Consider the following 13,918-nt stretch of genomic DNA (forward strand, 5'->3'; position numbering starts at 1 on the left):
GAGACTCTCATATCTTCATGGAGTACTGGACACATAGGAGTTGCTTTGAAAAAATGATTTAGGGACAGGCCGAAGATGAAATGATGAGAGCTGCTCTAGAATGCCATTCTGTAAAGGGCTGATATTGGTCAGTTGACAGAATGGGACATCAATTCCTTGTATAGTATACAACCCTCAGATTCAGTAATTTACCAAGTGCACAGTGACATTACCTCCAGTGGCCTGGTTCTATTGGTGACTGAAGTGACCCCCAAAAGGGAAGACTTTAGCTAAGATCTGGAATCTTTGGGTGGGAAGCTGGGGAGCTGTGGTGTAGGAGGTTTTGTTGTCCAGCAAAGGAGAGGAGAAGGTGACCTTAGATGTGAGGCATCCCAGGGTTAGGATCACAATGCAAAGTTTGCAAGTGACTTTCTCAAAACTATTTCACCTTTCATATGCCTTTCTTCTCATTAAAAGTTTTCAGTTAAATTTTAATCTGATTTTTATCCAAAAAGTCAGTTAGGTCTGCCAGATAAAATACAGGAAGTCCAGTTAAATTTGAATTTCAGATAAACGATGAATGATTTTTTAGTGTCAGTATGTTCCACATATTACATGGAACCTACACAAAAAAAAATTCATTGTTGGGTCTGAGGGTGTAACTCAGTGGTAGAGGTTTGCTTAGCAAGGGTGAGGCCCTGAGTTCAACACCCAGCATCAAAAAACATTATAAACAATAATATGGAATTTATACTGAAACTGAGTTTTCCGTGCTTGTCTTTGCTAAACCTGGTGATAGCCAATGAGGTATAAGATTCATTTCACAGAGATCCACAGGAGCGCTAACATCTGTGGAAATAGTGCTAAAGAGACACAGCCCATTATTTACCCCCCCACACACACACACACACATTCACAAGATGACAAAATGCAGGTAACAACTTTTCATTTAACGTGGTTCATGCAATTTTGATGATCTTCTGGTCAAGCTCAGAATTGCAGTTGCAAACCCCATCGGCTGACATTATTTGCATAATAGTCGAGATCTCATGGATGATAATAAACTTGGGTTTCACCTGAAGTTCTAGAAGCCATGTCTCTTGAGGTACTTGGCTCGTGCAAGGACATCATTGCAGAAGTCACAGCCCAGGTCCTGGCTGCTTCTGACAAAGCCAGGGCCCCCACTGTAGGCACAGAGTCCACCTGAAATTCATGTGATAAGTTAATCCTGCCCCAACAGTCCCTTGTTGCTTCTGGATACCCAATAGAAAACTTTCATTATCTTTCCTCACTGCCTCTCAGGAGCAACTGTGGTTTAGGGGAATCTGGTGTGATGTCACATCTGTCCCTATAGATTCTATGCTATGAAGCGACTGACCGATGGTGGTATATACATACCTCTCAGGTACTGGTCGGGGGTCCAGGTAGGAAATCGCCTCTGGATTTCTTTGATTCTAGAAGTCAGAACCCCAGTTATCTGGGAAACCTGGGATTCAGTGATCCAGGATGAGGGAGCATAAAGATTTGGGTCCTAGAGGGAGGGGGTCAGAGGAAAGACAAAGTAAGCCAGGTGGGAGGGTGACAGTGACACGAGCTCAGTGCTGCTCTTCCTTCTCCCTTCTATCTTTCTTGTTCCATCTGTTGTTATGGTTTAAATGAGTCTTTCTGTGACTGAGGTTACAGCCCCTGTAACAATCATGGTGGATTAATCATTTGAAAGGACTACTTCACTGGGTGGTGATGACAGGCTAGAAGAAGTAGGTCACTGGAGGCATGGCTTTGGGGCTTATATTTTGTTGCTAGAGAGCAGAACTAACTCTCTCTCTCTCTCTCTCTCTCTCTCCTTTCTGGCTGTTTTGTCCTGAGCTGCTTTCTCTGCCACACCCTTCCACCATGATGTTCTGCCTCACCTTGGGCCCAGAGCTACGGAATTGGCAGGTCATGGATTGCATCTCTGAAACCATGAACCAAACAACCATTTCCTCCTCTCAGTTGTTCTTGTCAGTAATATTGGTCACAGCGATGCAAAAGCCAATTGAAACACCTGCGGGGAACCAAAGCCACCTTCCAGCTCCCTGGGGGATTAGATAGCAGAGCAACTCAGACTTAATAGGATGGCTACTGTCAGAAACTCAAAGACAACTGTTGCTGAGGATGTGAAGAAACTGGAATCTTTGTGCACTGTTGATGGGAATGCAAAGTGGTGCGAGCAACCAGGGAAAACAGTGTGGAGATTCTTCAACAAATAAATAAGTAAATAAAACTAGAAGTGCAATATGATCTAGCAATTCCACTTGTGGGTATTTTTCAAAAAGAATTGAAAACAGAATCTCAAAGAGATAGCAGTACTCCCATGTTCATAGCAGAGTTCCTCACAATAGCCAAGAGATAGAACCAACCAAAATGTCCTTGACGGATGAATAGACAGAGAAAATGTTATATGTAATGTGGTTCAACCTTGAAAAGCAAAACAATCCTTAACACAGACCATATAGATGATCCTTGAGGACCTTATACTAAGTGAAATAAGCCAGTCACAGAAAGACAAATTCCACATAATTCCACTTCCATGACGTATCTAAAGTAGTCAAATTCACAGACACAAAGAACAGAACGGTGGTGACCAGGTGGTAGGGCAAAGGGAGGTGGGGAATTGAGTTGCTAGTTAATGTCTATGAAATTTTACTTGTGCATTAATTTTTTTTCTAGAAATCTGACATATAGCACTGTGCATATAATCATCAATATTGTAATTGTATTGTTGGGTATTTTAAGTAAGAGCTATTAAGAAGATAGATCTCATGATAAATATTCATACCAATCAATCAATCAATCAAGCTGCAGGGTTTGGACTAAGGGAGGGGCAGGCAGTCACTTCACCATTGCTTCCGTGTCATGGTGACAGGGCCAGTGGGAAGCCAGAGATGGCTGGTTGTGGAAGAAGCAGTGTGGTATACTCCTGCAGTTGACATGCAAACCTCCAAACAAGCCAGGAAGGGCTTTCTGCTGTACTGCAGCTCTCCTTGCAGACGACCAGAACATCTAAAGGTACTTCTAACCTTTCCTGTACACCTTTGGTTCCCTCCTCCACATAGGATTCACCATATTTAGGAGAAATGTCCCAATTTGGGAGATTCTTACTTTCTCTTCAAAGGATATAGATTTGCCCTTTTCCCAAGAACCATATTTTACAAAAGAGTCAAGAAGGGCAGTGGAAACGAGGCAATCCCTAACATCCTGAGACATCCTTGGTCCCACCTGGGCGTTTTCCAGTGTGATTTCACAGCACAAACTCCCCGGAGAGCGTCCATTTCCTCACTTGTTAAGGATGGATCGCATGCACCACTTCTCATGGAAATGGAATTATGTGGAATTTGTCTTTCTGTGACTGGCTTATTTCACTTAGTAAAATGTCCTCAAGGATCATCTATATGGTCTGTGTTAAGGATTACAGGATGGGTCCCATTCAGTTCTTCAAAAATACTTTCAAATACTTCACCTTGAGATGAAGTTTGTAGTTTCATTCCAAGGACTCATGGAAACCAATTTAAACATCATTGAAAAGTAAATTTTCCTAAAATCTTTTTTAAATGACTGCATCAACTCTTGGGTTTCTCAAAATAACGATGGTCTGAGATGCAACAAGAAAAAGCAGGCCTCACTCTCATCCTGGCCTCCACCGATTCCCTAAAATGGTTAATCCAAGGGGTGGGGGGGGGGCGGGTAGGATATGTTCCCTGGAAGTCTCTCTCTGACACTGATCCAGGCGGAATAAGTGAAAAGATAAAACTCCATCTTCAGAACTAGGAATTATGTAGAAAGAGGACAGGGAAAAAGAATTTAATATTTGTTAAGAATCTACTCAATATCAGATACTTTTACACATTACTTCATTGAATCTTCATAATAATTCTACAAGAATGGCATTTTAGGGCCAGGTCTGTGGTAGAGTGCTTGCTTAGCATCATGGGCTTGATCCCCAGAACTAACACCCCCAAAATGGAATTTTATAGGTGGGGAAACTGAGGCTTAGGCTTATTCAAGTTCACAAAGCTAGAAAATAATGTAGCAAAGATGCCATCTGTGATTTTTCTCCTGGACTAGTGCCTTATTAGAAATCCAGAATAGGGTGCCTCAAATTATTTACTTTGAAAAGAAATTGTAGATGGCAGAGAAGCTGCCTGAAGGTGCTGCTCCTGCCTCCCAGGGCAGAGCTGTGGCCCTCACAGACTCCAGGCAGCACCGTTCTTTCTGGATTCTATAGAGGGGTGCCCTTGGAATTGTGCCTCAAAGTGGAACGGCTGTCAGTGACATTAACTGATAGAGAGTTACCTGCACCACCCTGACTCCATCTTCCATGTTGCCCACGTTGCCTGTGTTGCCCACGTTGACCAGAAAGTTGCCCCCTTGGGACTGCCTGGACAAGACACCAGCGATCACTGCAGGATCCACACAGTACCTCTGGCCAACGGTTCGCATCATGGGTTGATATCTCACAAGATAGGGCATGTCTATTTCGGCCAGCCTTTCGGAAGCACGAACTCCTAAAGCACACACAAAGGAAGGAGGCAGCTTGGTGTGACTGACACTGAAACGGGATCTTGAGAAACAGGGAGAGAGAAAGCAGGCTGCATGGATCTGGGTGGCGCTCAAGGCTGAGAAGCCCAAGTTTTGGTCTTACATCCCTAGTGATCAGTCTCTGACCTGAGATTAGGACTCTCTTCCTGTGAGCTTAAGTCACTGTCTCATGCATCTTGGAAGGCAGGCATCCTCTGTGGCCACCAGTGACCCCCGAGCTAGGCGCTCAGGGGCTGATCTGATGCTCCGGGACAATTCTGGGGACATGAGAACCACTGGTCCTGTCCTAAACATGCCAGACAGGCTTACCCAGTAAAATGCACTGCCTGTCCATCATTTCCAATAGGCCTATGATGTGAAGGAAAAATTCCCCTAAACTCTTCAGTGAGTTCTGGGAGCTGTCTTCCATAGGTTTGCTCACAATGGCTCATCTTTTCACTCCTGAGTGACGCCAAGAAATTATGTAAGTTATTTTGTGTGTGTGTGTGTGCGTGTGTGTGTGTGTGTGTGTGTGTGGTTCTAGGGATTGAACCAAAGGCCTTGTGCATGCTAGAAAAGCAATCTACCACTGAGCTACATCCCCTTTTTATTTCTTTCTTTGAGATAGAATTGCTAAGTTGCTGAGGCTGGCCTCAAACTTGTGATCCTCCCATCTCAGCCTCCTGAGTAGCTGGGTTTACAGGTGTGCACTGCCATTCCTAGCTTCAAATCATGTAAGTTTAAACCTTTAACAGGTTTAAACTGGAGAAAATGAAAACTGATCCTAATTTACCTAGCTAGCCTTACCTTGTTAGCAATTATTTTGATTTAAAAAGCACTCTCATCCCATTATATTGACAAAAGTTTACAACCCTATAAAGCAAAGACTGTGACCTTGACCCTCAACAGAGGCTCAGAGAAATTAAGTGACTTCTTTAAGACACAGAGCCTGTCACAATAAGGGGTGGAGGTAGGGAAAAATGGAAGTACCTTGGATTAGACAAAGGGTAATGAAGGGAAGAGATGGGAAATGGGAATAAGAAAGACAGTAGAATGATTCAGACATCACTATCCTAGGTACATGTATGATTACAAGACCAATGTAATTCTACATCATGTACAACCAGAAGAATGAGGAGTTATACTCCATATATGTATAATATGTCAAAATAAATTCATCTATCATGTATAACTAGTAAGAACAAATACAAAATTTTTTTAAAAAGATAGAGGTGGTGCACACCTGTAATACTAGAGACTTAGGAGGCTGAGGCAGGGGGATTGCAAATTTGAAGCCAGCTGGGGTAACTTAACAAGATCCTGTCTCAAACTAAAAAGTAAAAAGGACCCACTTGAATCAAATGTATGAAAGATGATATGTCATGAGCTTTGTAATGTTTTGAACAACCAATAAAAAAAATTCTGAGACTTTTCCCAACAGTCTCTTTTCTAAGCATAGTTATGCATAAATATAAAAAATAGGATCATATGGTATATATCTAGCATTGTCTTGATTTTTTTCTTAATATTATATCATTTGTCATTGTACTTGTTTAAAAATTATGAGTTTTAATGGCTTCACCATATTATACTAAACTGATGTGTCATACAATTTAATTGTCTTAATATTGGATGTTTATATTATTTCTCCTTGTTTGATATTAAAAATAACACTGTGAACAAGGAAAAAAAAAAGTAAAAAGGGCTAGGAATGTAGCTCATTTGTAGAGTGCCCTGGGTTCAATTGCCAATACTGGGGGAGAAAAAAATTTTAAAAAGCAGAGCCAGAACTTTAACAGTCCTTGGCCTCCCGACCCAGGGCTTTTTCCACCACTCCCTAGCATGGGGCTGTGGGAAATGAGCCACGAGGGTATCACGAGGATGAGAGTGGACCCAGAGGTTATGCGTACCACAGTAGTTCAGGCCATGACGTCTTCCAACCCCACAGGATGCTCCTGGGGTGTCCAGGGTTCGGATGTTTCCATAACATCCCCAATTGCTGCTTTCAGATAAGTCTACGGATGGAGAGAAGTTGAACCTAAGACATTGACCTAGAATAGTTCTTATCATCCGCCTATGAATGGGATGGCAACCAGTTTTTTTAAAGGTCATAATAAAACCAATAAGAACAAGAGCTTCACTCTGCAGTTGAAAAATCTTTTGGAATTTAATTCACAGTATACTAAGAAATTATCACAGACACGGCTTTGCTGCTGAATTCTCACCTCTTCTCCTGCAGACATGAGGAACTCCTGGGAAAAGCAGATCAGAGACTATCTGTACCCTGGTCCTCTCTTACCACCTCTATGAACTCAGCACTTCTCCCTCAAACACTCCTAACTCATCCTCCTGGTGGCACATTTATGCTTGCTCTCGAGAAACATGAATAAAGCCTGCATCTCCCAGGAATTGCCACCAAGACCCAAGGCAGGGCAAGTCCACAGCCTGGGACTGGGGTCTGCTTCACCTTATCGCAGTCCATTCTAAGTGGGGCCTAAGGTTGCAAAGGCGGCACACGCAGGTGAGGCTGAGGACCAGGGCTGTGCGTGGGGTTTCCTCTTCCTGCTCCTTCTCTTTCTCTACCTCCCACTGCCATCGTAGCCATCACTGAAAGCAAGGTGTTGTTTTGGACACTATTGAGATTTCTCAAGGACCATTGAAGAGAAGGACATTTCTTCTCTTCACACCAGGGAAAGAGTGAATGAGTATTTTTTTGTTTTGTTCTTTCGAACTTATCATTTTTTATTATGGTAAAATATATATGACATGAATTTATCACTTAACCATTTTTAAAGTATATAATTCAGTGATATTAAATATAGTTATGATGTACAACCATCGCCACCAACCATCTCCTTGAATTTTTTCATTTTGTAAAATGGAAACTCTTACATTAAACAATTAAGTCCCTATTCCCTGCTTCCACCCGCTCCTCACAACCACTATTCCACTGTCTCTCTCTATGGTTTGCCTATGTTATGTAACTGGAATCATACAGTATTTGTCTTTTTCTGTCTGGCTTATTTCACTTAGCACAATATCCTCAAAGTTCATTCATTTTACACCATATGTCAAAATTTTCTTCCTTTTTTAAGGCTAAATAATAATCCATTGTATGGACATACCACATTTGCTTACCCATGCATTTGTTAGACACATGGGTTGCCTCCATTTGAGTTACTGTGAAAAATACTGCTATGAACGTAGTGTACGAATATCTTTTTAGTACTTTGCTTTGAATTCTTTCTGGTATATACCCAGAAGTGGAATTTATGGATTGTATGGTGACTTCATTTTTAAAGTTTTGGGGAAGCAGCATTCTGTTCTCCAGGCCTTATGCCCTTTAGTGTTTCTACCAACAGTGTACAAGAATTCTAATTTCTTCACATCCTCATCTCCATTTGTGAGAGTAGCTAGTGAATGAGATTTCTAACATGTAATCAGCCCTCTTTATCTGTGGTCTCTGCATCCATGGATTCAACCAATGGCAGATCAAAAATATTTAGGGAAAAAATGTACCAAACATGTACAAACCTTCTGTTCTTTTCACCACTCCCTAAACAATACAGCACAACAGCTATTTACATAGCATTTCCATTGTATTATTTACTATCATCTAGAGATGATTTAAAGTAGACAAGAGGGTGCACTTGGATTCTATGCAAATACTATGCCACTTTACATAATGGAATTGGCAACCAAAGATTTTTGGTATCCTGGGATCCATCATCCTTCCCCTGCAGATACAGAGGAACAACTATAAATTTACAATTCCCTGCAGGAGGTGGGTGCAGGAGCCAGTAACCAGATACCTTCAGGGGAAATTGCTCCTTGAGAAAATCTTCTCATCCTTGCATCCTATGTAAGCCTCTCACTAGCATAATTCTTAAAATGTATTTTATTCTTTGATGAAAGTAGATTATATCACCAAATCTTAATGACTTTCAGGTCTGTGCAGTGTGTCTATTGTTCATCTGTATATTAACATAAATGCATTTTTAATTTCTTTGTGTTTACTGACAGCTTCATGAGATTGACATCTGAAAATACTAGTATTTTGGGTAAGTACTTCTACCTTAGAGACTAGGGATGAGTTATCTAAAAGAAATGTGGAAATGAAAAGACCTTGTCTTTTGTGAACATACTAAAAATTAAATAAGCCAATATGTTCTTTTTAGCTTTTTAATCAGTGCACATTTATCTTTATGATAGGTGACAAATTGACAAATACCCTTTATATTGCACTAGTCTGTCACTCAATGCTGCCTGCCATGAAGACTTCTCCCTAACCACATTACATTCCCAATGCTTAGCACCTTGTAGGAATTCTTAAGATATTTGTTGAATAAATGAATCAATAAATAAATGAACTAATGTAAGGCCCCATCAGAGACATTTTTTCAATTTAGAACCAGGAAAAGTTGTGCTTTTCCTAAGGAACCATTTACTCCTTTAACTTGTTAAAAAAACAAATACTTTCACTTGTTAAAAAAAAAAAAAAAAATCCCCGCTGCAAGAAACTTTAGGTCAAAGCTGAAATTCAATTGAAGTGACTCTGTCAGCCTTGGTGGTTTCTAGTTTGGTCACATCTTGATTCCTTTGGTACTAGTTTTCTATTTGAATTATATTGGTATTACTATTGCAACCACCTCAATCTTTTTGTGGAACTATATGGTCTATAAATAAGTTCATAAATACTATTGATGAAACAGTTTTTATAGTAGGCAATGAGCAGGTGTATATTTACACCTGGTGTATATTTACAAGACTTTAATCCTCTTGTAAACTACCTGCTTTATAGCCCATCCCAAATTCTGGAACATTCAGAGGAGAGACTGCAGGTCAATGACTGTGCCTAACTTCAGGATTTATTGGACGTCTTAGGAGAAAAATAATGTTTCCACCTCAATTTCAAATATGAGAGTAGCATCATTTTCTTATGTTTCTCCATCCTACCTCCAAGGTCATTTGGGAAAAATGAAACACACTCACCAGTCAAGGCCAAGAGGCCCAGCAACAGCCACAAAGCAGACATGTCAAGGGTCTGGCTCTACAGCTCCTGAAATCAAAATTAGCTTGGAGATGAGAAAACAGCAATCGCTGTCAACAACATGTAATGCTCCTATGGGAGGAAGATGAATGGAATGAGTTCACTCATCTCCAAAGAAGGAAAATTAATGATTTGGGTCACAGTTAAAAATCAAGAGTGGGACAAATGCTCCACCTATCCTTTAATTAGCTTAAAAACTGGGAAGACTTCTGCTTGGTCTATAGGAACTCAATATAGCATCCAGACACCGGATACTAATTATTTTAAGATGCCAAGATGCTTTGGTTCTCAATACCGAGAACATGGTAACTGGGTTCAAGACTCAGAAAAGCAAATATTTGATGCACCTGTCTTATCCCAAGAGCCTCTTCATTATCAAACTATAATGTGAAAAGGAGAAGTTCATATTGGTCATTTCTCTGAATCTGGATTCTTTTCTCTCAATTGGAGGAAAGGCCACACTTCTTCAGGGCCTTGGAATGGCTACTGAGACTTAGGATATAGGAGGGAGCCTGAGGGCATTCCAACTCCTCAGCCCCAGTCTGGGAATCCAGACCCCCTTGATGACTTTGAACCATGTTCCCCAATATCCCTCCGTAAAACTCCTGGGCTGGAGCCACGGAGAATGGAGAGACAAGTTCCCAGGAAGCTGGGTCGTGGGCAGGGGTCCCAGAATCCACTCATGAGGGGCTTGCTCAACAGGCCATTTGACAACTGACTGCCATGAAGATCATGTTCCCATGCTTTCTCTCTTATTCCAGCCATTCCACCCATTACTACCACAGCCCCTGCCCCTACTAGCTACCAAACTAATGCATAAACGCCACCAAGAATAGTTGACCCCAGGGAATGCTGGAGGAACCAGCTCCCTGCCCCCAAAACTTCCACTTCCCCCATCTCCATCATCAGCAGAGCCTGGTGACCTGCCATTTTGAATTATTACCATCATTATGTGTAGGAGCCTGAGAATAAACCTGGCACATAGCACTTCTCTCTCTCTCTCTCTCTCTCTCTCTCTCTCTCTCTCTCTCTCTCTCTCTCTCTTAAAGCAGGGGATGAAACCTGGGGACTCCTGCATTCTAGACACATACTCTACCAACTGAGCTACAACCCCAGCCCTCTTTTGTTCTAAAGTTATTCTTACAGGCAGTTTCTTCCAAATACCTAAGAGGTGCCATCTCCAGATGGAGAGGCATTAAGGAATTAATCTGAGTTCCATCTTCTTAAACTGAAGGAGCAGGTGGCCCTCTGATGAGGCTACACTTTGTTTTTCTTCCCTATGACTTTGAGATGGTCTGTCTGGTTTTGCTTAAACAGAAAATGTCATGCACAACTGCCAAAAAAAGGTACAGGAACTTGAGATGTTAATTGGGTCCGCAGGAACTCTCGGATTTAACAACTCAACAAGAATCATTTATTTTAGGGCCCCTGAGCCCCCAGCCCTGAATGAGAGAGGACAATCAATTCCAGGAAAAAGGAATGGAGAAAGAACAGCATGAGACTAGAAAATGCTCATGGTCTCATGAAAATCTGTCTTGACAGAGGCAACTCACAGCTTTATGGAAAGGACCCTTAGAAAAAAAGCACCGCTCACATTCAAATGCCAAACCCGGCGTATTTCACTCTTTTCTGCTTTTCCGAGAAAGAAATATACTTTCTCTTGGAAATCCAGGTGGAAAGATTTAGCTTTTATGAGTGCTTTCTCCATTTTCCAAGCATGGAATTAAATATCTATGTTGAGCAAGCACTTGGTTGAATCTAAGTAAATACCTGTGCCATATACTTAGTAACATAGAGTTACTTTGTGGTTGCCTTTGAAACCAGATCTTCAAAGTAATTTTTCCCCATTATATCAGGGAAGAGCAAAAAGTGACAATGAGCTTCTCATATGGATGGACAAAGTGTTCCATCCATAAACAGAAGGTCGAAGCAACTCAAACTCTGTGGCCCAACTTTATAGGCCAGAAAGCACTCTATGTTTAGAAGGGATGGTGAGGCATCCCTAGGGTGTGCTCAAGGAGTGTCCGTTGGTCACTGGGACTAATATATTAATATCCCTGTGGCTCACTGCACTCAAAGCCATCATAAAAAGGTTAGGCTAAGACATATACTGAGTCTCAATGCCCAGCACAATATCTATAATGGCAAAGTGGTTGCAAATAGCAAAGTGGTGTGACAAGCTGAAGCCATATGCCACCTGAAAACTGGTAACCGGAAAATCTCTCAGAGTCTAGTTCAAGTTCCTGCTGCCTCGCCAAGATATCTTTTTCTGTATTCTTTCCCCTGAGCACTTTGTGTGTGTGTGTGTGTGTGTGTGTCACTACCACTGAGCTACATCTCCAGTCCTTTTATTTATTTATTTATTTATTTATTTGAGACAGGGTCTCCCTAAATTACCCAGGCTGGTTCTCAAATTTGTGATCTTCCTGCCTCAGCTTGTGGAGTCACTGGGACTACAGGTGTGCACTATGCCACTGAGCACTTTGTAATTCCCAAAGCCTTGTTCAGATTTACAAGGGATAAGGATCATTTCTTCCTCAGTTCAATTGTTTCCCTGGAAAAGATGCAAATATGGCCTTTTGGTCCTTTTAGTTCTCTCACCACAGAACCCCCATTCCTTTTCGATGAATGCCCTCCATCTTTACCTAAACTTTGAATAAGAGCATCCCAGGTGATTGGGGTCTTCCAACCAGCTTGGAAATGTGCTGTATTAGCACCCTGACATGCTGAGAGGTGAAGGCGGCCCTGCCCAGCGTGGCCCCATCTGATCCTGGAAGAGCTGAGAATCACCCCAGGCATCCACATTAGGCATCCTCCTCCACCAAGTTAAGTTGTGGCCCTTGGTGAGTTTCTGGAGCATCTCTCCACTGAAGCTCCTTGTGGGCCCGTGGACCTTTCCAGGGGCCTCCCATCTGAGTCACGCCTCTCTGGCTGTCCTGTTTCTCCCTTTTCCTCACACCACAGCAACACCCCAGTCTTGCACAGTGCTTTGCACCAACGATCCTCAAATTAAAATGATGGTACCAATGACAGTCACAAATATAAAATGCTTCTGCCACCGTGATTGTGTTTTCTTAAGGAAAAAAAACCTGACCTTTTAGAGTGAAATTTAAGGCCAAGACATGACAGCTCATTTTAAACTGTCTTTTTTTTTAAATTGCCTTTTCCATGGTCTAAAAATGTGTATTTGCTGAATTTGAGTTGTGAGCCCAGAAAAACTCAAGAAGGTTTGGTTGATTCACTTGCTTCCCTGTGAGGAAATCCTTTTCCTGCTGAGGAGACTGTGCACCTCTCTGCCTACTTTTCTCTCTGAATTTGGGGTTCCTGGAGCTGAGAACTCCAGGAAGGCTCTTCTCCTTGTGTTGGGCTTGCCTAGGAATAATCCCTTCTGAACAAAGATCAAATCAAAAGACCTGATCTGTGTTCCATGCACACACTCTGGAAGCTTATCTCTCTTTTTTACTCTAATAGCTAAGACTTAAGCTGTTAGATAAGTTGACTTAGTTTTTTCACAGTTTTCAGAGAAAAGCAGACTCTCTTGTAGACCTGACACTTACAGAATGTGGGATAGGCTAACATTGGCAAGACTGGAGCACAAGAGCAAGGAAGAGATTTACCATCCTGCAAAACACAAACACCTTCATCCTCTGGCTTTGCATTAGCAAAGAAGACATCCATTGGATCTACTACCACTACTATTAAATGCACACAAGATTTTGTTCTTCCGTTCTTTGTTTTGCACATGCACCCAAATCCAAAAGAAACTATATATTAATAGAAATCTAAGTCAGATGAGGTGGCATACACCTGTAATTCCAGCTACTTGGGAGACTGAGGCAGGATGATTGAAAGTTCAAGGCCAGCCTGGGCATCTTAGCAGGATGCTGTTTTAAAATTAAAAAGGTCTGGGGATGAAGCACTTGCCTAGTATGCATGAAGCCCTGGATTTAGTTACCAGTACTGAAAAAAAAATCTAAATTTTTGTAAGTATTGTAATGAACAGGAAAAAGAATTTCCTATCATCTCTATAGGTTTCAAAACTTGTTTTTTCTTGCAAGTTCCAAAAGTTTCATCTGATCCAACCTTTCTAATCCACTCAGCAGCAGATTCACAATCATTATCAATCAACCTCCCTATACTAGATTCTTTTTTTTACCCTAACTTAGCCCGGCACAAGTTCCACACCTGTTTATACTCACCTGTCTTCAGTTAGCTCTTGTGCTTAGAAGCAGTGAGTCTACTGTGCTTTATATACAGTCCCTGTCCTGCTTCCTCTTTTTAAAAGTGTTGACCTCATCCTATTATAATATTTATGGCTACGTCTCATAAATT

The 13,918-nt window shown here is 41.5% G+C and overlaps 1 protein-coding gene across 1 annotated transcript; it reads right to left on the reverse strand.

Annotated features, from left to right (window-relative positions):
- Positions 1-1,063: 1,063 nt before the first annotated feature.
- Positions 1,064-9,571, reverse strand: LYG1 (lysozyme g1; the record flags this gene model as incomplete). Its single annotated transcript, XM_081264660.1, has 5 exons — positions 1,064-1,182; positions 1,378-1,510; positions 4,312-4,523; positions 6,447-6,551; positions 9,529-9,571. The coding sequence occupies 5 exons, from the start codon at positions 9,569-9,571 to the stop codon at positions 1,064-1,066; spliced, it is 612 nt and encodes a 203-aa protein (XP_081120786.1).
- Between the last annotated feature and the right edge of the window lie 4,347 nt (positions 9,572-13,918).

Source organism: Spermophilus citellus, assembly GCF_964194105.1.
Source record: "Spermophilus citellus genome assembly, chromosome: 13".
Lineage (NCBI taxonomy): Eukaryota > Metazoa > Chordata > Mammalia > Rodentia > Sciuridae > Spermophilus > Spermophilus citellus.